The sequence below is a fragment of the Neofelis nebulosa genome, chromosome 10, assembly GCF_028018385.1.
Source record: "Neofelis nebulosa isolate mNeoNeb1 chromosome 10, mNeoNeb1.pri, whole genome shotgun sequence".
In the NCBI taxonomy this organism is placed as follows: domain Eukaryota; kingdom Metazoa; phylum Chordata; class Mammalia; order Carnivora; family Felidae; genus Neofelis; species Neofelis nebulosa.
In genome coordinates this window covers 3,727,416-3,748,318 of record NC_080791.1, presented here as the reverse complement: position 1 = coordinate 3,748,318, position 20,903 = coordinate 3,727,416, and the positions used below count along the sequence as shown (strand labels likewise).

The window sequence follows — 20,903 nt, the reverse complement described above, 5'->3', positions numbered from 1 at the left end:
TTCCAGAACAAAGATTGTAGATCACTTCTCCCCACCGAGGGCCCTCTGGGGGTAGGAACTGAATGGAGTCGTAGAACTATGAGCGAAAACCAAGTGCTAAAACGCAGGTGTTTAGTTCTGTCTCCACACCTCACCTCAGCATGGTAACTGCCAAAAGCTACAGAAAAGCACATCGTAGAATAGATCCTTCTCTCTGACTGCTATGGTGGCTCCAAAATTCTACACCCACAGAGCTTGAATAATATTAGGATTCTCATCATGTTAACAATGGCCATCTCTTAGCAGAGATCCATTCTGTTTAACAGTGTTTTAATTTAGCGATTGAAAATATTTGCAGAGAGGCACAGAAGGTTCTATGGAATTTGTGATTTCAAATGTGAAACACACATAGCGGCCTGAAAGAGCCAGTGAGCACAAAGCTCTTTTTTAATTACAGAGATTATTTTTTAAGAAGCAATATAAAAAACAATTCTATGGGGCGCCTGGGTGGCTCTGTCAGTTAAGCATCTGACTTCAACTCAGGTCATGATCTCACAGTCTATGGGTTTGAGCCCCATGTTGGGCTCTGTGCTGACAGCTCAGAGCCTGGAGTCTGCTTTGGATTCTGTGTCTCCTTCTTTCTTTGGCCCTCTCCCACTTGTACTCTGTCTCCGTTTCTCAAGAATAAACAAATGTAAAAAAAAATAATTCTTTTGAACAATTCTAATGAGCTGTAGGTGGAGGGGGGAATATTTTGCTTTCATAAAAAAAACACATTAAATAAATACAGTCATTAAGTGATGAAGCTGGGACGCCAGCCCAGATGTTTTGACTACAATTTCGTCTTTTTTTTTTTTTTTTTTTTTTTTAACTATACCCCATTGCCTTCCTTAGGCCATAGCAGTCAGAAAAATGACTTATTTTTTGGCCAGTTATTATACATCTTTCCTAAGAGGAAAATAAATAACAGACATTTATGACAGTGCCCTTCGTTATCACATTAGGTAGTAGGCAAATGCCAAGGCTGTGGATGAGAAAAACCAGCTTTCTTTTAAGGAACCAAAAAAACCAATTCCGTTCCTTTAAATAATCTCCTATCTGCACATACTGCTTATTTGAATCGCATCATATATGCAAGGTTTCCCTAGTCCCGTTTTGTAGCAGATTGGTACAGGGTCACACAGATGGAATGCTATCAGGTAAAACTTAACATATCTAAGTTTAGGTTTGCAAATTCTTCATATATCCATAATAAAGCTAATAGCAAAAAAGCTTCAATAACTTGCATTCAGTTTTGTTTACCTTGTACCCTATCAGGTATACATTTAAGATGACAGTTCAAGTATATAGTCTAACTTTAATGTAAGTGCAACTCAATCCAGTAGATAATTCTATTTATGTGACAACCTCAAAGTGATCATTAAAGGTTCAATTATGTACCATATAGTTTTTTTTTCTGTGCAGTTTTAAATACATTTTATGTTGTTCTCTTTGAAAACCCCATAAACAGTAGTTTATAGAGTATATAAACCAGAATATTTTATTTCTTGGGGTGCCTGGGTGGCTCAGTCAGTTGAGTGTCTGACTCTTGATTTCAGCTCAGGTCATGATCCCAGGGTCGTGGGATTGAGCCCCATGTTGGGTTCTTCGCTGACTGTGGAGCCTGCTGAAGATTCTCTCTCTCTCCCTCTGCCCCCTCCCTGCTTGCATGACATGTCGTCACTGAATAAATACCTATTTATGGGTTATAAAGAAAACTTGAGGGGGCAGGTGGGGTTGGTGGTGATGGGAAAAAATGTCTTCAAATGTCACATAGGTTTCAAAGGGATGGATAATTGTGAGGGGATATTTGAATTATACATTAACTATGTTCGAACATGGCTTGCATAAGCACCCTGGAAAGGTGTTGTTTATGGGAAAGATGGCCTCTAAGATCCAGCCAACCTGAGAGTCTCTGATTGTGTAGGGAAGTGTTAATGAACCACTGGTTCTGGGGGCTCCTGTTAGTATACCATCTTTTTACCACTCTCCCCTTAATTTCGTATTTCTTTTCCTTATCATTTTGATTTGAAATATTATCATCTGAACATTCTTCCCTCTCTCATTTTTAATTCAAACTTCCCTTATTTTCTTGGAAACGTTTTATTTTCCTGTATTTTCTAGGCAAATAAAATGTAAAGAGGTGACTGCAGGGAGGGAGGGAGAGAGAGAGCTAAAGAGAGAGCAAGAAATTCTGTGGCCACTCTTGCAGGGAACACCAGGTTAAATAAGGTTTGAGGCTGCCTTGCTATAGGAATTTTTAGAGACTTTAATATGCTAATGTTCACCAAAATCCCAAGAGCCAGATAGAGTACACAGCTCTGTAGAACAGTTTTAAAAGGTTGTTTAAGGACATCCTTCCTACAGCTTTACTCTCTACTCATCGCTTTCCTTAAGCGTCACATACATTTCAGACTTGAGTTGCTTTAGCGGCATTTTCTTATTTCTCTTCTGTGTTGATCATCTTTACCCACAATAAAAAGTCAACGGAACTATTTGAGGCATATTCAAGATATGTTCTGTCCATAATTTTTGTGTTAGTGCCTCAACTATGTAATAATGCCAGCTGGTACCTTTTTAGTCACGAGTTCTAAAATTTGCACGTTTGTAATCTATTCAACAGATGGTAAACCGTGACTAGTTAAATACAGAAGACATATGACCCCAGAGTTACTCTCTTTACTTTTATTTCAGGAGAATGCTTTCTTTATAGGGGAATTTATTAAGTTTTTTGGACTCGACAGCTTGGTGCTGGACTTCAGAAAGCAGCTGGTGCATAGAACCAGGTTCCTATGAAGTGGATTCAGAGTGCAGACAGAGATGTACGCAGAGACCCAATCTTCACAGACAGATACAGACTTTTCTATGTAAACTCTTTACATTTGTTCAAGTGACTAACTCTGAAACTATTAAAAAAAAAACAAGCAAATGAAAGGTCATAACCAAGAGAAAAAAGGCAGGGAAAATATGTCTCTCCCTAATAAATTATATTGTCCTATTTCAGTGTCTGTATGTTGTATTTGCATGTAGGTGTGTAGGGATCTTATTCCCGTGAAGACTATCATCCATAACTAACAATACTGTTAAATTTTCCAAAGGAAATTTTCTTTTAAACCCTAATCATTTTTTAAATGATTTTTAAATTTAAAAAATTTAAACCATTTTTTAAATGGCTTTTTAAACCCTAATCATTTGAGCTTCTCAAAATCTTAACCAAAGTAATGGTGACTATGAATCCCTGAATTAAGTGCATCTCGTGGTGCTTGGCAAAGTAGACATTAATTAATACGTTTAAGAATTTCTCATTATCACTACTTGGCATTAGATATATACTTGCTTATTGTGTGGCTCCCTCATGAGTCAGGGACTTGCGGGGGAGCCTAGGACATTGTCTGGCCTCTGATAAGCACTCAATAAATATGTGTGATATAGACGCCAAATAAATGAAGCTAACTACGGGTATACATGAGACATAAAAAATAAAGACGAAGCACCATTGCTCGCTTGATCACCAGTCTGTTACCCTTTCAGTCCATTCGCTATGTTGTCATGAGAATTATCATTCTAAACCACAGATCGATCAGATCACATCTAAAAACACCCACTGACATTTAAAGGCTATGAGGAATAGAAGACTACTTAACAGAGACTGTGAAGCCCTTTGGAACCTGTCTTCAATTTGCCATGAGCGTCTTCTCATTTCCCCTGCACCTGATGTTCCAACCACACGTACTTGCTTCCAGCCACCCGCAACCCCCCCCCCCCCCCCGCCAATGGCTCCATCCCAGGGCTCTTCTTTCCCTCTGCCATCTGCCAAGGCCCTGTCCCACCGCTTCTTCCTGGGGAGTTCTGACTCATCTTTCAGCCATTTGCTTTAGTCTTTATTACACCTTTCCACACTGTGCTATATTATTTGCTTGTGTTCTTGTTTTCCTTTACATTTGAAATTCCTTTAAGGAATGAACCACAACTGATTTAATTTTATACACAGTGCTTGGAAATGGATAGGTATGGAATAAATATTTGTTGAATAACCGAGCAAATGGGTGAATGTTATGTTCATGATTAAGAAAGGAAAATGATAGGGTACAGTGGGCAGAGACCAGAAAATTAGTTTCTTTCATATTATGGGCAAGATACTTATATTGTTATGTCATTATACTGGATTAAAATACTTGACCTTCAAATTTACATATGATAACAACCAGCAAAAATAACCATAATTTATTACAAGAAGAGAACTAAAAAAAATTTTTTTTTCTGGGGCACCCCGGCTGTTATGTCAGTTAAGCGTCTGACTTGGGCTCAGGTCTGATCTCATGGTCTGTGGTTTCGAGCCTTGCGTTGGGCTCTGTGTTGACAGCTCAGAACCTGGAGCCTGCTTCGGATTCTGTGCCTCCCTCTCTCTCTGCCTCTCCCCTGCTGGTGCTCTATCTCTCTCTCAAAAAATCATAAATAAATAAACATTAAAATAAATTAAAAAAATTTTTTTCCAGTAGAGATTCTGTAGTTATAAAGGAAAAGACATAAGGCAATATTCAGACAACTGAGGCCTGGACTTGGAAGAACACAACAATCTCTTGGTATATGTGACACTGGGGGTGGGGAACTTAAAAAAAAAAGAAAAGAAAATTCCCTGTGTATAATCTTGATCTTCCTTCCATTTACCAGTGATCATGCGGACCTTCTTCTTTTTTTTTTTTTGTAACAATGACACCATTTTAACTTCCTTCCACGATCTGATCTTGATATATTTTTTAAAGTTTATTTATTTTGAGAGAGAGACAGTGGGGGGGGGAGGGACAGAGAAGAGAGTGAGAGAGAGAAAATCCCGATGTGGGACTTGAATTCACGAACGGTGACATCATGATCCGAGCCAAAATTAAGAGACGCTTAACCAACTGAGCTGCCCAGGAGCCCCCATAATCTGATCTTAACCTTGGCACCAGTTGTACGCAAGGGCACAGAAAATCTAGGTGATCAGTAGGGAAGATGTGTGCAGCGTAAGGGGAGGATTAAGCATGAATCTGTCCTGTTACCTTTCTAACGAAATCACTGATTAAAAGATGCGTCACTTCACGTACTGGCAGGTAGTGCACTCTATTACTCAACTGTCTGATAGGAACACTGGAGGTTTTATACAGTGTGGTTATACTGACGTTTACAAGACCCCGAAAAGTGTCCTCAAAGGTAGTATTGGGTGCTTTGCTTCCTTTTTGTCAATCTCACTGCCTTTTAAGCATTTGGAGAGTGGATGCAGAATTCTAATGGAATAAATTACATAGTTATCCTCTGTCTCCCATTTAATGAGGAATATTACTTGCCTTTCTCTAAATCATAGTAGACAAGTCTACGCAGCAGCTTTCTATTTAAGGCTAGAAACACTAGCTTATTTCTCTAAAATTATTAGATTTTCTTTTATCTTTTTAAAAAGAAACCGAGCTTTTGAATGTTTATATCAACAACAATAACAGAAACTATTTTAAGAGGTATTCTTGAAGCAGCAACTAAAACAATTTTAGTTGAACACAATCAATGCCTAGAATTCACAATTCTTCCAAGATAAAAGTACTAGCATTCTGCCAACCAGTTTCCTTCCTCCTCAAAAAACATACATCCTTTGCTTTCTTTACTTTTCCTTTTATATTAATTTTTTTTTTTTTTTTTTTTTTACTTTGTAAGGAAATGAGGAATATCCACAACCATGGTAACGGTTGCTAGGAGACAATTAGAGACCCCTTTCTAACTCCCACCAAGTTCCATTTGCACTAGTCTGACTGAGATCTATAAAGGTGTTTTTTCCCCGTTTTCTATGAAAACAACATATCCAGTGCATTAGAATGGGATTTACCCATTCAAATCAATTCAGCTAAAACGTAAGATTAAAGAAGTGAAAATTCACCTTTAAGAAAAAACACCCAGAAAACCATAACCTCATGTCTTTTAAGTTTCTCCTCACTTTGCTGCGGTTCCTGATGGATATGCAGAAGCAGCGTTACAATGGAGCCAAGCAGCAGGCCCTGCTAAGGGCCTGCAGTGCAGGAAGCTGCTGATACGATTTCTTTGCTGTAGTAATTTCTTTGAGTGCCTGATTTGCTCCCATTCCATCTCACTCATTGTTGCTCTAATATATGGAAATGAAACACTTGTGCTTTTTCAGCCAGTACGAGCACCAGAAAACCCGGATTTCCCATCATCTTCGGTGGGCGAGACATATTGGACAAGAAAGCTTCCCAGGTAATTGAGGGCTGACCTCCAGAAACTTCAAGGACTGGTGAGTGCTCTTCCTTCAAACGCGGGAGAGAGATACCTCCTGCCTGTGTCTTCAAACGAAGCTCATTCAGACTTTCATTTATTGGACAATTATTTTCCTCCCTTTTCCTATCACTGGGGATATATCGGCAAATGCTAATTACAGACTCTGCTCTGATGGAAACAAGATTTCGACGACAAAGACAGATAGCTGAACTAGGACAGCGCAAGGAATCCGCATTCCTACTGCCTCGAGTCTTGTCAGCACCATCTTGGGTTACCTGCTCCACTCCAATTTCTACGTTTGCCGCCTGCCCAATTTCTACCACGTAGAATGGGTCTCCGCCTCCTGAGCTTTCCCAGAACTCCTTGCCTTCCCGCTTGTTTCCGTCTGGAATATCCTTACCCCTCCTTGGTTCCTGGAGAACTACAATGCATTTTGAATTTAAAAGTCTGTTTTCCCCCGGGAAGCACTTCTGACTGTCTTCATTCTACTGGGTCAGCACATTTGCTGGGGTCCTGATACACGTTGCAGTATTTCTGATTCTGAAGCCATTACATCGTCTGATCATTATGCATTTTTGTTTCTGAGTTCCCAGCTTGAGAGTATGCCTTCCTGGTTTAGGGGCCATGTTTTGCTCATCTTTGTTCAGCCCCGCAGGGCCTGAAAGGATGTTGGGAACATAGATGTTGAATGCATGCATTTGGAATCAAGCGCAGGACTCTCCTGTCTCTACTGCTGTCTCCTGTCTCCTGTCACCTCCTGTCTCTACTGCTCATTCCTACTGTCGGGATGCATGCTGCTTAGTCCTTCCACAGATAGTTCCAATAATCAAAGCCATCATCCCCAGTGATGAGGCCTCTTCTGGAGTGACTACTCATGACTGAAGCTAGTGTTCCTTGCTCCATGCTTGTTTTTTGTCTCCTCTGTCTCTTATACTTCTGTTCTTGACGATTTTTTTTGTCTTGGTGTGGGAAAAAAATGACCCCATGGGTATTAGTCAGTAAATAAAATGCTCCTTCCTTTCTACATAATGATTCAGCTAGTTATGGCACACGGAGGCAGGCTCTTTAAGCCGTTGGCTCTTTTGGATGCTTTATTCAAGTCAGAGATGTTTTTGGAAGTGGAGGTGGGTAGAGTTCTAGATTTAGTGCAGTTCTTTATGTTAGAGACGTCTGAAAACTTATAAAGGCAGATTATAGATGAGCAGACGCTATCTGTTCCGACACATTTGGCAGTTCGCCAAAAATCCTGTCTGGGCCCTGATCTTATCACTGGGCGATACTGGACGGAGAGGCAGCCTTGGCCTTAGGACACACTGCTGAGGCCCTGTGCACTTTCCATCACTTAGGTACAAATGGCCACATTGCTGTTTGTGAGAAATTTGCCTCTTTCCAATTGGTCATGCCCTGAAGCAGGATTACTGCCTTCCTCTGGTGACACAAGAAGCCCCTGAGAGGTCAGGCATGGCTTTTAGGCTTTCCTGATTAGTTTGCAAACAGTATGGGAAGGTCACTGGCTTTGCCAACTGTCTGAGTGTCACGTTGTGTCTAATGAGAACCTGAATTCCCCTTTTCTGTAGTGAAAGGGGAAACAGTGCAGAAAGGGGCACCAATTATGTTCGAGGTATGAGACAAAGTGGCAGTTTGAGATACCCATGAGCCAATTTCTCTATTCCCTTGTCAAACAACTATTTCATAATGTAAGGTCAGTCCTTGTCATCTTCTCCTGAGAAATACTTGGTGAGGCTCCTTAAATACATCCATCATGTGCCCTAAGGGCAGCTGGCTCTCGTTCCCTACCAGACGCCTCTGACATCATCACGTATTGGATAAGAACGGGCACTCATCCCCAGATCGCCGAGATGTTATGAGATCCTTGATCATTTTCTACGTGCTCTATTTCTAAAGGAAAGAAGGCATTTTCATAGGATTTTAGCCAATGCTTTTGGTTTAAACCTTAGTTAACCAGAGAAGAGTTGCTAACTAGAACAAAAAGAGAAATAAATCTGTTACCTCATCACTTGATCTTCAGCACACAGAGTCTAGTGTCTCACCCAATGTGGGCACTCGATAAATATTGGTACAGTGAATGAATGTACAGAAAGGGCCAACTGACCAAGGTTTTACTTTATACTCCTTTTCAAGGTGTATCCCATGTGTAAAATTATATTGTTTCAGGATCAAATGCAATTATCAGTCAGTCTTTATCAGAAATAGCATTCGTGAATTTTAGAGTGAGCAAAATTTTCTTTTTTTTTTTAAAATTTTTTTTTTCAACGTTTTTAATTTATTTTTGGGACAGAGAGAGACAGAGCATGAATGGGGGAGGGGCAGAGAGAGAGGGAGACACAGAATCGGAAACAGGCTCCAGGCTCCGAGCCATCAGCCCAGAGCCTGACGCGGGGCTCGAACTCACGGACCGCGAGATCGTGACCTGGCTGAAGTCGGACGCTTAACCGACTGCGCCACCCAGGCGCCCCAAGTGAGCAAAATTTTCTAACATCACCTCAGTCTAATGTTCTTTATTCAGAGTAAGGAGAAGTAGAATCACGGGCATTAAATTATTTCATTTACTTTTTTTTTTCTGTTACTTATTTATTTATTCCTGAGAGAGAAAGAGAGAGAGAGAGAGAGAGAGAGAGAGAGAGAGGGAGAGAGTGTCAGTCCCAAGCAGGCTCCATGCCCAGCGCGAATTCTGACATGGGCTTGATCTCATGACCCTGGGATCATGACCTGAGCCAAAATCAACAGTTGGACACTCCACTGACTGAGCCACCCAGGTGTCCCTCTGTTTACTTTTTAAAAATAAATAATTGCACATTTCTTAAAAAGTGAAAATATTCATCTTTTTTGGAAACATAATTTTGGGGATATAGGTTGAATGAGCAAAGAAAGAGGTAGCAGAGAGTACAAACCACCTGTGGCCCTATGTAATGACTGTATCCAGAGGATGAGTTGGGTGTAATGAGAGAAGGGTTTCACTGACCACAGGAACATGGGAATTTAGCTGCGTGACCCTTGTTATTTTTCATGGTGGAGTAAAACGTGTGAGCAACCATTAGCCTTAAGTGCTATTTTGCTCAAATAATTTTTGATGCCAGAAAGACAGTTAAGATCAAGTTTGTTGTTGCTTTTCTGCTACTGGGCTAAGTATATGTATCAGTCTGGTAGTCGATATTCAGTTGATAAGGTCTTAGAGTCCCTAAGGACTCTTTGTAAGTAATCAAGCTCAGGATTCAAAATTAATGGATATGTGTGAAAATAAAATAATACATAAAAAGGTTTCCACTATAAAGCACTGATTTTGATATGAAAGCAATTCATTGGATTCCAGCTATATTATTTTTAGCTATTTTATAAAATAACTGATCGTCAGAGGAAGAAAACTATGTAAGGTGAATAATGCTAGTGCCCAATATGGTATATTAAAGTAAAAATTGACAGCTTTAATAATTGATCACAAATTTAACAAATACTCACAGAGTAGTTTTGGTTTTTGTCTTTTTTTTTTTCAGAGTTATTTTCAGCAGATGAGTGGACCAAATTGCCCACTGGATTTAGAAGGCCAAAAATGCAACTTGCTTTATTACAGGCTTGTGCAAACAATGACAATAAATCTAGCTTTGTAGTTTTGTTACATTTCTATTACCTTAAAACTCAGTGGGTAATATTTATATAAATTCTTCCTTTTTTCCTATGGTGTAATTTAGCATAGAAAAATCAATATACCTTAAACTACACTCGCGAATAGTTGTTTTGAAACTGATGTTTTGAAATGTTTGAATGCATACACGGCTACTTGCTATTTTGAACAGTAATCTATGGAAGGGAAGCTTCCAAACTCATTCTATGAGGCCAGCATTACCTTGATTCCAAAACTAGGCAAGGACCCCACTAAAAAGGAGAATTATAGGCCAGTATCCCTGATGGACATAGATGTAAAAATTCTCAACAAGGCACTAGCAAATTGAATCCAAGAGTACATTAAAAGAATCATTCACCATGACCAAGTGGGATTCATTCCTGGGTTGCAAGACTGGTTCAATATTTGCAAATCAATCAACATAATACACCACATTAATTAAAAAAAAAGGGTAAGAACCATATGAATCTCTCAAAAGATGCAGAAAAAGCATGTGACAAAGTACAGCATCCATTCTTGATAAAAACCCTCAACAAAGCAGGGAAAGAAGGAGCATACCTCAACTTCATAAAGGCCATATATGAAAGACCCACTTCCTTAATATCCTTAAGCTAATATCATCCTTAATGGGGAAAAAGTAAGAGGTTTTCCTCTATGGTCAGGAACGGGAGAAGGATGTCCACTCTCACCATTGTTATTTAATACAGTACTGGAAGCCCTAGCCTCAGCAATCAGACAACAAAAAGAAATAAAAGGCATTCAAATTGGCAAGGAAGAAGTCAAACTTCAATATTTGCAGATGACATGATATTCTATGTACAAAACCTGAAGGACCCCAGCAAAAAACTGCTAGAACTAATACGTGAATTCAGCAAAGTCGCAGGATGTAATCAATATACTGAAATCTGTTGCATTTCTATACATTGTAATGAAGCAGTGGAAAGAGAAATCAAGGAATCGATCCCATTTACAAACGCACCAAAACCCCTACAATCCCTAGGAATAAACCTAACCAAAGAGGTAAAAGCTCTGTAGTCTGAAAACTATAGAACCTTCATGAAAGAAACCAAAGAAGACACAAAGAAATGGAAAAACATTCCATGCTCATGGATGGGAAAAACAAATATTGTTAAAATGTCTATTACTACCCAAAGCAATACACACATTCAATGCATTCTCTATCAAAATGCCACCAGCATTTTTTTTGCAAAGCTAGAACAAACAATCCCAAAATTTGTAAGGAACCACCAAAGACTGCCAATAGCCAAAGCAATCTTGAAACAAACAAACAAACAAACAAACAAACAAACAAACAAACAAAAACAAAACGAAGCTGGAGGCATCACAATTCTGGACTTCAAGCTATATTACAAAGTACAGTATAGTACTGGCACAAAATGACACACATAGGTCACTGGAACAGAAGAGAAAATCCAGAAATGGACCCACCATTATACGGTCAACTCAACTCATCTTCAACAAAGCAGGGAAGAATATCCAATGGAAAAAAGTCTCTTCAGCAAATGGTGCTCATAAAAATGGGACAGCACTGTGTCAAAGAATGAAACTGCACCACTTTTTTACACCATACACAAAATAAATTCAAAATGGATGAAACAGAAAAACTACTAAAACCCTAGGCACAGGCAGCAACCTCTTTGACCTCAACCATAGCAGCTTCTTACTAGACATGTCTCCAGAGGCAAGGGAAACAAAAGCAAACATGAAGTATTGGGACTTCATCAAGACAAAAAGCTTCTCCACAGCGAAGGAAACAACGAAACTAAAATGTAACCTTCGAAACAGGAGAAGAAATTTGTAAATGACATATCTGATAAAAAGTTTATTCAAAATCTATAAAGAACTTCTCAAACTCGACACCCAAAACCAAATAGTCCAGTTAAGAAATGGGCAGAAGACATGAATAGACATTTTCCCAAAGAAGACATCCAGATGGCTGACACATGAAAAGATGCTCAACATCGCTCACCACCAAGGAAATACAAATCAAAACCACAATGAAATCCCACCTCACACCTGTCAGAATGGCTAACATTAACAATTCAGGAAACAAGAGATGTTGGCAAGGATGCGGAGAAAGGGGAACCTTCTTGGTGGGAATGCAAACTGGTGCAGCCACTCTGGAAAACAGTGTGGAGGTTCCTCAAAGAGTTAAAAATAGAACTATGCATTCAGCCCAAATGTCTATTGACTGATAAATGGATAAAGAAAACGCAGAACATGTACAGAATGAAATATTACTCAAGCCATCAAAAAAGAATGAAATCTTGCAATCTGCAAGAACGTGGATGGAGCTAGAATGTATTATGCTAAATGAAATGAGTCCGAGAGAGACAAATGTTGTATGATTTCATTCATATGTGGAATTTAAGAAACAGATGAACATACTGGAAAGAAAAACAGAGAGGGATGCAGACCACAAAAATGACTAGTGACTATAAAGAACAAACTAAGGGTTGATGGAGGGAAGTGGGTGGGGGATGGGCTAGATGGGTGATGGGTATTAATAGGAGGGCACTTGTGATAAGCACTGGGTGTTATATGTAAGTGATGAATCATTGAAGTCTACTTCTGAAACTGTATGTTAACTAACTAGAATTTAAATAAAAGCTTCAAACATTAAAAAAATAAGCCAACTGAAATTAAAAAAAGAAAGATAAAGCCCATATTTAAAAGTATAACTATGAAGCATTCATTTACTCACCCTTATAATCAAGAACTTTAGCTTTAATAAACACCTTAGTTTTGTTGTCCTTATCACAGATTTCTAGTGACAGTTTTGCTTTTTTAGTAGTGTTTTGGGCCTAAGGTCAGAGTTTTTCAAGCAAACTATCTAAAGACAGGGATAAAATTCTGCATTTTTAACAAAGCCGATACCTCAATCCAGTTGATTCTCAAGCCTACTATTTGTTGGAGATCTGCTGCCATAGAATATTTATAATTAAGTTAAAAAAGATGTTGCAAAATTCTAAAAGCAACTAATTTTAATTAATTTGAAAATCCTGACACATCCTGTAAGTCTTTTGGGCAGAGATTACAGAAAAGAGATATTAAAAAAAAATAAACAGCAATACATTCATTAGAATGAATTAGGCATAAAAATAACTTGGAAAACAGGTACAGAAGATGAAGTGCTTCTTTAATTATAGTTGTCCATTCACACATTTTAGGAGAAAATTGTGTGAGCCATTTCTATTATGATTTGAAAACTGATATGAATGAAAATATCAGCAGAGTACTTATGGATAGCATGTTACTGCAGTCTGGAGGTTGCCTACCCTTCCATAAATGTACTAACACGTCCCCTTATCTGCATTATATTAACTTCCCCATCTTCTGAAAGAGGGCTACTTCTCAAAAGCATTTTCCTGATCAAGATTATTTAGCATTTTACTGTTTTAAAAACTGCTTTGGTTGATTCTCTGAAATTGTTTTCTCCTGTTATTTCAATTTATTAAAGAGGATGTTGAAATACAGGTGTACTAAAATACATGTAGAAACTCTTGATAAAGTTTGGATTAGCTCTTATGTTTAGATGAGACAGGAGTAAAACCAAGAAACATTAAAAAATGATTTGGCTTAGAGGTACAAAGCATTAAAATATAGATAGTAAAAAAAAATCATGTTCAGGATCAGAACATGTCTTTTTTGGGGGGAAAATTTTGCAGGACAAAGTATATTATATTCTCATAATACTGTAGATTTTGTACAATCGATTAGGTTTATAGTTGAGAGGGACAAAGTCTCATTATTACTATGCAGTCACGAGAGAAAAGAAACAGTTTAGAATTCGGGAGGAAGAAGAGACACGGAAAAGACATGCTCAAGTTTTCTAAGTTCTGGGGATCTAATGTACAGCCTGGTGACCACAGTTAACAACACTGTGTCACGAGGGCGTCGCGGGGCTCAGTCCGTTAAGTTTCCAACTCTTGGTTTCGGCTCAGGTCATGAACTCGTGGTTTGTGAGTCCAACCCCTGCATCAGGCTCTGTCTCGACAGCGCGGAACCTGCTTGGGATTCTCTCTCTGTCTCTTTCTCTGCCCCTCCCCTGCTTGCTCCATCTCTCTCTGAAAATACATAAATAAGCTTAAAAATTTTAAAAAACCAATACTGTGTTATCTGAAACCTGTTAGGAGAGTAGATCTGAAATATTCTCATCCCCAAAAGGAAATGGTGACCACATGAAGTGACAGAATTGTTCGTTCACCAGCCCTTCTGTGGTCGGTCACCACGTCATAATACGTTAGTGTATCAAATTACCACACTGCACACCTTAAACGTACACAATGTTATATGTTAATCATATCTCACTAAGGCTAAAGAATATAAAAACAGTATTTTTGAGGGGCACCTGGGTGGCTCAGATGGTTAAGCATTCAAATCTTCATTTCGGCTCAGGTCATGATCTCACAGTTCGTGAGCTCCAGGCCTGCGTCAGGCTCTGCGCTGACACTGGAGATCCTGTATGGGATCCTCTCTCTCTCTCCCTCTCTCTGTCACTCCCCTGCTCTCTCTGCCTCTTAAAAAAGAAAAGTGTATTTTAAAAAATGATCTTTTTGAGATGACCAAAAACAAAACAAAAAAAAAAAACAAAAAAACCCACGTCTGGTTCCCTTAGCAAGATTTTTTATTTCAGGCTTGCTCACAGAGTTTATCCAAAGCCCCCGGGCATGATTTCCTTCTCAGAAACCAGCTAAGCCCTGAAATGGGGCTTCTCCAGACGTGGTCATTTAAGCACAAGCGCTAAGCGGGGGTGGGGTGGGGGTGGGGGGTCTTTCTGAGCCTTCCTGGCCTTCTGACAGGAACATGGTAACCCAGGCAGTTCTCAGAACTGACTGTTCTGTGGGATTCATGAGGAGGTATTTACAGAGCTTCAGTCATTCATGGCAAACAACTCAAACTCTCCACGCAGGGGTGGCAGTGGGAGGGAGTGAAGACGGGGTTTGAGCTGAAGTGACTGTCTTACTTAGGCAAGTAAGACCGAAAGCTTTTTCTTGGATTCCATAAATACACATTTAAAAATGCCATACACCTCGAATAGTTGCAACCTTGATAACTTTTTGGACTCCCACTCAGGAATAAACCTGAGTGACATACAGGTTTATAATTAATATATTCCAATACGGTATAAACGTATTTCTTCAATCAAGTTTCTTTTTTTCTTCTTCTATGAAAAGTTAACAGGAAGTGAATATTCTTTCATTTCCTCTTACAGTATAGACTGGCTTCACCAGACGTTTCAAAGAACGACCACATGCTTTTTTACTTTTAACTTGCACTAATTCTTACACAGTTGATGGGGGAAACTCTGGCCATTGAGTTTAGGGCCCCTCACTATTAAGGAGGAAGCTCTAAAACGTATTTTGGTTTTGATTTTTCTAGTTGGGTACCTGAGTTATTCTTATAAATACACCTCCACACTGGTAAGTTTACTACTACAAATCAAACCCTATTATGATGCAAACTGTATGTGGTAAAATAACCAACAAAACATCACTACAATACTGCTTCAGCCAACCTGACTTGGTGTAGAGAAACAGGAGCGAACATTTCCGAAGCCACTAGATGGCATTCATTCCCTGCAATTTTGGCCAAATAGAAGCTACAGCTCATCACGACATGTAGGGTCAGGAGGAAGGCAAAAGTTAACCACTATTTGAGGATATTTTCCTATCATTTAGCACAATAACAAAGCTCACTTTTACCTTTTCCTGTCTACTTCAAGTCAAATCAACAAGCATTTATTGAAAAATTTATTGCAGGAGTCTTCATTTGTGAAGAGTTGAAAGCCATCTTCACTGTGCACTTAAACATGTAGAGGAAAATAAGCTATACACAGTATGCAATTTAACTTTTACTTCATTGCTTTACATGTTGTTGGTTCTCACGCAGCTAGTTTTCTAAAGGTTACTAAAAACACACAGTCACAAATACTGAAACTTTCTAAGATTGTAGATGGCATTAGTCTTCAAAATTTATGTTTATGAAAGTAGGAGGCCAAGAGCTCTTGATGACTCACAAAAGGTCCTTTCTATGGCAGGTCTTAAAAATGTGTGAGAAATAGTGCTTCTAACGCACTGAGACCTGAGAACCAAAACGGCCTTTGGTGATAAAGGATTATGATTTAGTTGTGGAGATGAATCATGGAATGAAAAATCCTGAACGCTGCACTTCAGACGAAATGGTGGTGAGGAAATATTGATGGGAACAAGTAAATCAAGAGTCAACTTTTTGTAGAAGGCATAGGGTTATAGTAACATAAAATCCAGGACTTACCTGTTCTAATATGTTTTGAAGCCTCTCTATCTCACAGTCTATTACAAATTTCTTCTCTTGTCGTCTATCAAGTTCTTCTAGAAGTTGCCTATAGCTGACATCATTAAAATTTTCCACACATATAGCGCTGACATGCCAACCATTTTGTCCTGCTTTTTCCATAATAGCTTGAAGTATTGAGTATCCTAGTGGGGAAAAAAAATCCAGACGGGTTACCAAAATCATACTTTAACTCCCCTTCAATAACTTATGTAGGCACTGAATCTATAGCAACATTTTTATGTTGCAAATACACAATGAATGCTTTAGAAATTTAAAATCTGACTGGTTATTTGTGAATCACTTGTTTTTGCTTTCTCTACTTGAGGCAACACCCTTTAAAAGATTACTTGGATGAAGGAAGAACACCTTAAGAAGTTCTCAGAATTTCTCTACTGGAGAACATTACCTTGCTTTAGACATGTTTTTGATGAGATAAACCAAAAACCAAATTCAGTACTACCGGCAGTCAATACAATTTCATAAATTCATTTTGTTAATTCTACTCACTGGAAAGAATTAATTTTGAACAACTGTTTAGGCTCTTCACTCAAACATGGTAGTAAAAACATTTTTTTTGGATTCAGCTATGGAAGAGATGATGTAGAAAAAACAATGCAAAAGTATGTATTGAAGACCCATTATTGTGAAGGGAGAGACATGATTATGTCCCCTCCTTGCTTTTTCTGGAAAGAAGGCATTCTTTAACTCTTTGTCTCTTGGCTGGGGGATGATGTGGATTGAGGTTGAACTGAACGGCTACTAGGTGGGGCAGTAGGCACCCAAACTCATAATCTAGTAGAGGAGAAAAAGACATTCAAAGAAACAAAGGCAATCGAGTTTAAAATGGTGTAATGATAGCTGTGCTCAATGCAGTGTTGGCCCAAAGGGACAGTTTGGTTAAATCTGCCTTGTTGGACATGGGTACCAAGTGCGGAGAACAAACAACTTGTACGGGGTCGTGAAGATTGAGAACACTCATCCAAGATTGCTGAAATCTGAGGAGTATTCGTTAGCTGGAGACAGCCTTCCAGTGAATGGGGGGGTCTGTGCCTTGTTGTCCATCCAGACCTCTCTGCATCAACCAGCACAGAAGGGAAGTAAGAGGTCTTGGTATCTGGATTAAGGAAGATGCGCAAAACTTGGAATACAGCATCTGGAGTGTTTCTTCGGGCCAACACTGTCTTGAAATCTTGCTTTTTTCGGCTCTCGGTTTTGGACTGGCGGAGACTTTAAACTATGAACAGCCCTTACACACGAACTGGTTAGACTCAGAGCCTGGTACCCAGTTATTTTTTCCCCCTTGTGGCTTAGCATAAAAAAATATGCTAGTCCTTTTTAAGAAGGTCTGGCATTTCTTTGAGTTCATTCTATGACAGATGCCTACGGTCTCTCCCTCCCCTGGTCCCTGGAGTGAGCCTGTAGAACCAGGTGGATTAAAAGCAAATACTTGAATACAAAGAACTTGCAACATAAGAGGACATTTATTCAGGTTTATGATTGGTATGAGTCTCTCAGATTCAAGGGTTTTGATTTTTCGGTATATTTTCTACAAGTCAGAGTTTCAAACGTTACGGATGCTCAGTTAATATCAACAGATGGAACTGATGATGAGATCATATTTGAAATATAAATTACCTGATATCCTGCCAAATGAAATACTGTGGCAGTCAGGACTCATTTTTATCTAAATGAAAAAAAAAATTCCCCAAAGAGGAAGAAAGAGGGCATGTTAATTACTATATAATTATTCTGGTACATCTACTGCTCTATTTAGTTTTCCCTTCTGCAACGTATGCCTATCATTATCTTTTCAAATCTCACCTAGATTCCCCTCGGCCTCCACCCCAAGTCCAGTGCTCTTTCCCTTGTTTTCTGTTGGGCACAAATGTCACAGGATGGTCTGAGTGCTCTCTTAATGTACCTGCTCATGCCTCATTTATTCAGTTACTGAGACTTGCTCTCTGCTAGGAAGGGAGGCAATGTTACTTTTATTCACTTTTGACACCCATGAACACGTTCTTTTCAAAAATACCAAAAGACATCTTCCTTTTCCTTTTTCTCCCTCTATTTGTTGTCAAACCAAAATAATTTAAAGGCATTCTGCTCGATTTTTTGCATGTCGTACAAATGAGAACTACTGGTCACACACACCAAAGCAGTTGTCCTGCTCCGTGGGATCAATTCTTTATGTATCACCTTTAAATTTATTTATTTTTTTAAATTTTTGGCATCATGTGCTTATCAGGATTCATGTCACCAACTAAGCATCCAGGTTGTTATTATCCTTCCTACGGGACTTTCACAGAATGTACAGTGGCAAGCCTTCTGATGAAATTCATATGTGTTCACCGTTGCATAAGAGATATTTCAAGGTTCACACTAATGCCAAAACTATAATTCAAATTCAACATTTCGTTATCTGCTTTTTCCGATTTACAAATGACACTAGAATTGACATAGACGAACCCCTAGGGCACAATCTTTGTTAAACGGCAAAGAAAGTTGGCTGCCTAAAAAGAATCATTAATCATGGTCAGAAGTAAATGGCATCTTTTCAATGCAGTGCAAGGGACATGCAGTTACAGGTTGGAAGCTTGAATTCTTTTATAAGCTGTGTTGGATTTTAATATGCTTTCTTATTTATGCCACTCAGAGGTGTGTGTCTTATTTATTTGCCAGGATAGTTGTAACTTGGAGAAAATACTGCTGTTGAATCTATGATTATGTAACTTAGCTGTTATATAAACTAAAAAATCACAAGTCATGTCATACTAAATCTACATCTGGCTACGATTTGTGTCTCCTACTTATTAGAAAATCTGTAAGGCAATATTGTTGGCCATGAATACTGCAGTGCTGGGTGAATTCTACAAGACAGACGGAGACTGCACTACTGTAAAGGATCTTTTTAGTGTTGCTTCTACATTAATAAGCTGCCTAACATTTTAATTCAATATAATTTACTGAAAACCTACTACATCCAAGATTCTTGAAGGTTTGCCAAGATAAAGACATGATTCCTGTGTCTGCAAGGAAGTAACTATCTAGTCACTTACTAAGTAACTATTATGCAAAATTACACAGTATCGTATAAATAACCAAAATAATTTTACTAGACTCGTAGCAAAACCATCCCATGGACAAGATCACAGTACTGTCCTAGAGTAAGTAATTAAAGAACACTATCAAGAGACACACACAGGTATTTTTAAAAATGTTATTACGTCACGTAATGATGTTATCAATTATGCTGACAACTGATCACAGTGATGTAAGCAGTTCTGAACTACTGCATCCACACACACATCAACAGCTTTTACATCATCCATGGGGAATGGCGTATTTTCCATGAGCAGTACCATCCAGACAAGTGGCTGCTAGCAACACAAGCTGGATTTTGTTTATGTGACGTTCTCTCTTTCAAGAGTTATCTGATTCAACTATCTGTACACAGAGGAGCAGGAGGAGAATCATGAGAAGTTTATGTCATGGTGGACATAATTTCAAAAGAAGGGAGTTATCCATAAGCTGTAAAAAAACAAAACCAAAAAACTTCCCTTGGATCAGGACAGAGAAGAGCTCATAGTGCTCTTTAATTAGAAGGTCATCGGTGCACTCAAAGCTGCATCACTGGAAGGCTGGACGCAGAAGTCATATTTCAGAAGGCTGAGAAATTGAGAAAACGAGACGAAGTGAGACTGTAGACATTATCAAGGAGTGTCGTCAGGGTAGTGAAGTAATCAGATGAAGTGTGCCCCATCATGATGAATAGGGGTGTAGAAACCTCGAGGTCGTGAGAACCCATCTGGAAAGGAGAGGGCTGAGTCTATCCCATGGGGGTTGCTGAGCTTAGAAAAGAGAAGGGGCACAGCGACTGCTTGTATGTACTCCAATTACAACCCCTCTCGTTAACCTCATGAATTGCTAGGCAGGCATCTACCACCAGTCTAGTGATTTCTCTGGTCTGGGCACAATCACGGGCATCCCCAGCTAGTGGATTTGAAGAGAAAGGTTTCTATGCCTGGGAGTATACTTCATGCTGTGGATTAACCTCAGTCTTAGGGAGGAATAAGAGTCTGGAATCCTCGGCATCTGATGCCGCCATGCTGGAAATGGAGAGCAGATGTTGTGACCACAGAGTCTGGACTCGTACCAAAGCAGCTTAGCCTGGAAATCACGTGTTCAAAGGCCACTGTCTGGACTCTAAGGTCTCAGCACATGGTCGGAGGAACCAACATGTAACTTGGTTAAATTTATGGGCAGCTGTGACTATAGCATTTATTTTATGCCACAGTTCATGAAGGGCAGAGTGAAAATAAACAAAGACCTTCTAACTTAAATAGTTTGAGGCCATACATGCAAACCTGATATAAGATGATGAGTCTTCCTTGTCTACAATCAAGAGTAAAAATGGAAAATCCATCTTTAAAGATGGGCATTCTGGGTCTTAGATTTTCCCTGTGGCCTCTCGTATTTTCTGACAAGAACATTCATCGTTTCCTGACCCCTATACTCCAGTGTTCATAGTTAATTCAGATGCCATCTTACAGGTGAACTTAGTAATTTAAATGTTTAAAGTTTCCGTTAGTGGCACTTGAAGCTAACCCTCATTAATATGGGAATACAGCAAATACGTTTAACCATTTGC

At 39.1% G+C, this 20,903-nt stretch overlaps 1 protein-coding gene across 11 annotated transcripts in view; it reads right to left on the bottom strand.

Annotated features, from left to right (window-relative positions):
• GRIA4 (glutamate ionotropic receptor AMPA type subunit 4) overlaps positions 1-20,903 on the bottom strand; it is a 408,691-nt gene that overhangs the window by 102,907 nt on the left and 284,881 nt on the right. For all 11 annotated transcript variants that reach the window (XR_009249413.1, XM_058686612.1, XM_058686611.1 and 8 more), the window contains exon 5: positions 16,214-16,398. Coding sequence is in view for 10 of the 11 variants with exons in the window: in XM_058686612.1 (XP_058542595.1) it covers positions 16,214-16,398 (185 nt within the window). In the remaining variant the exon portion in view is untranslated. The remainder of the gene's footprint in view (positions 1-16,213; positions 16,399-20,903) is intronic.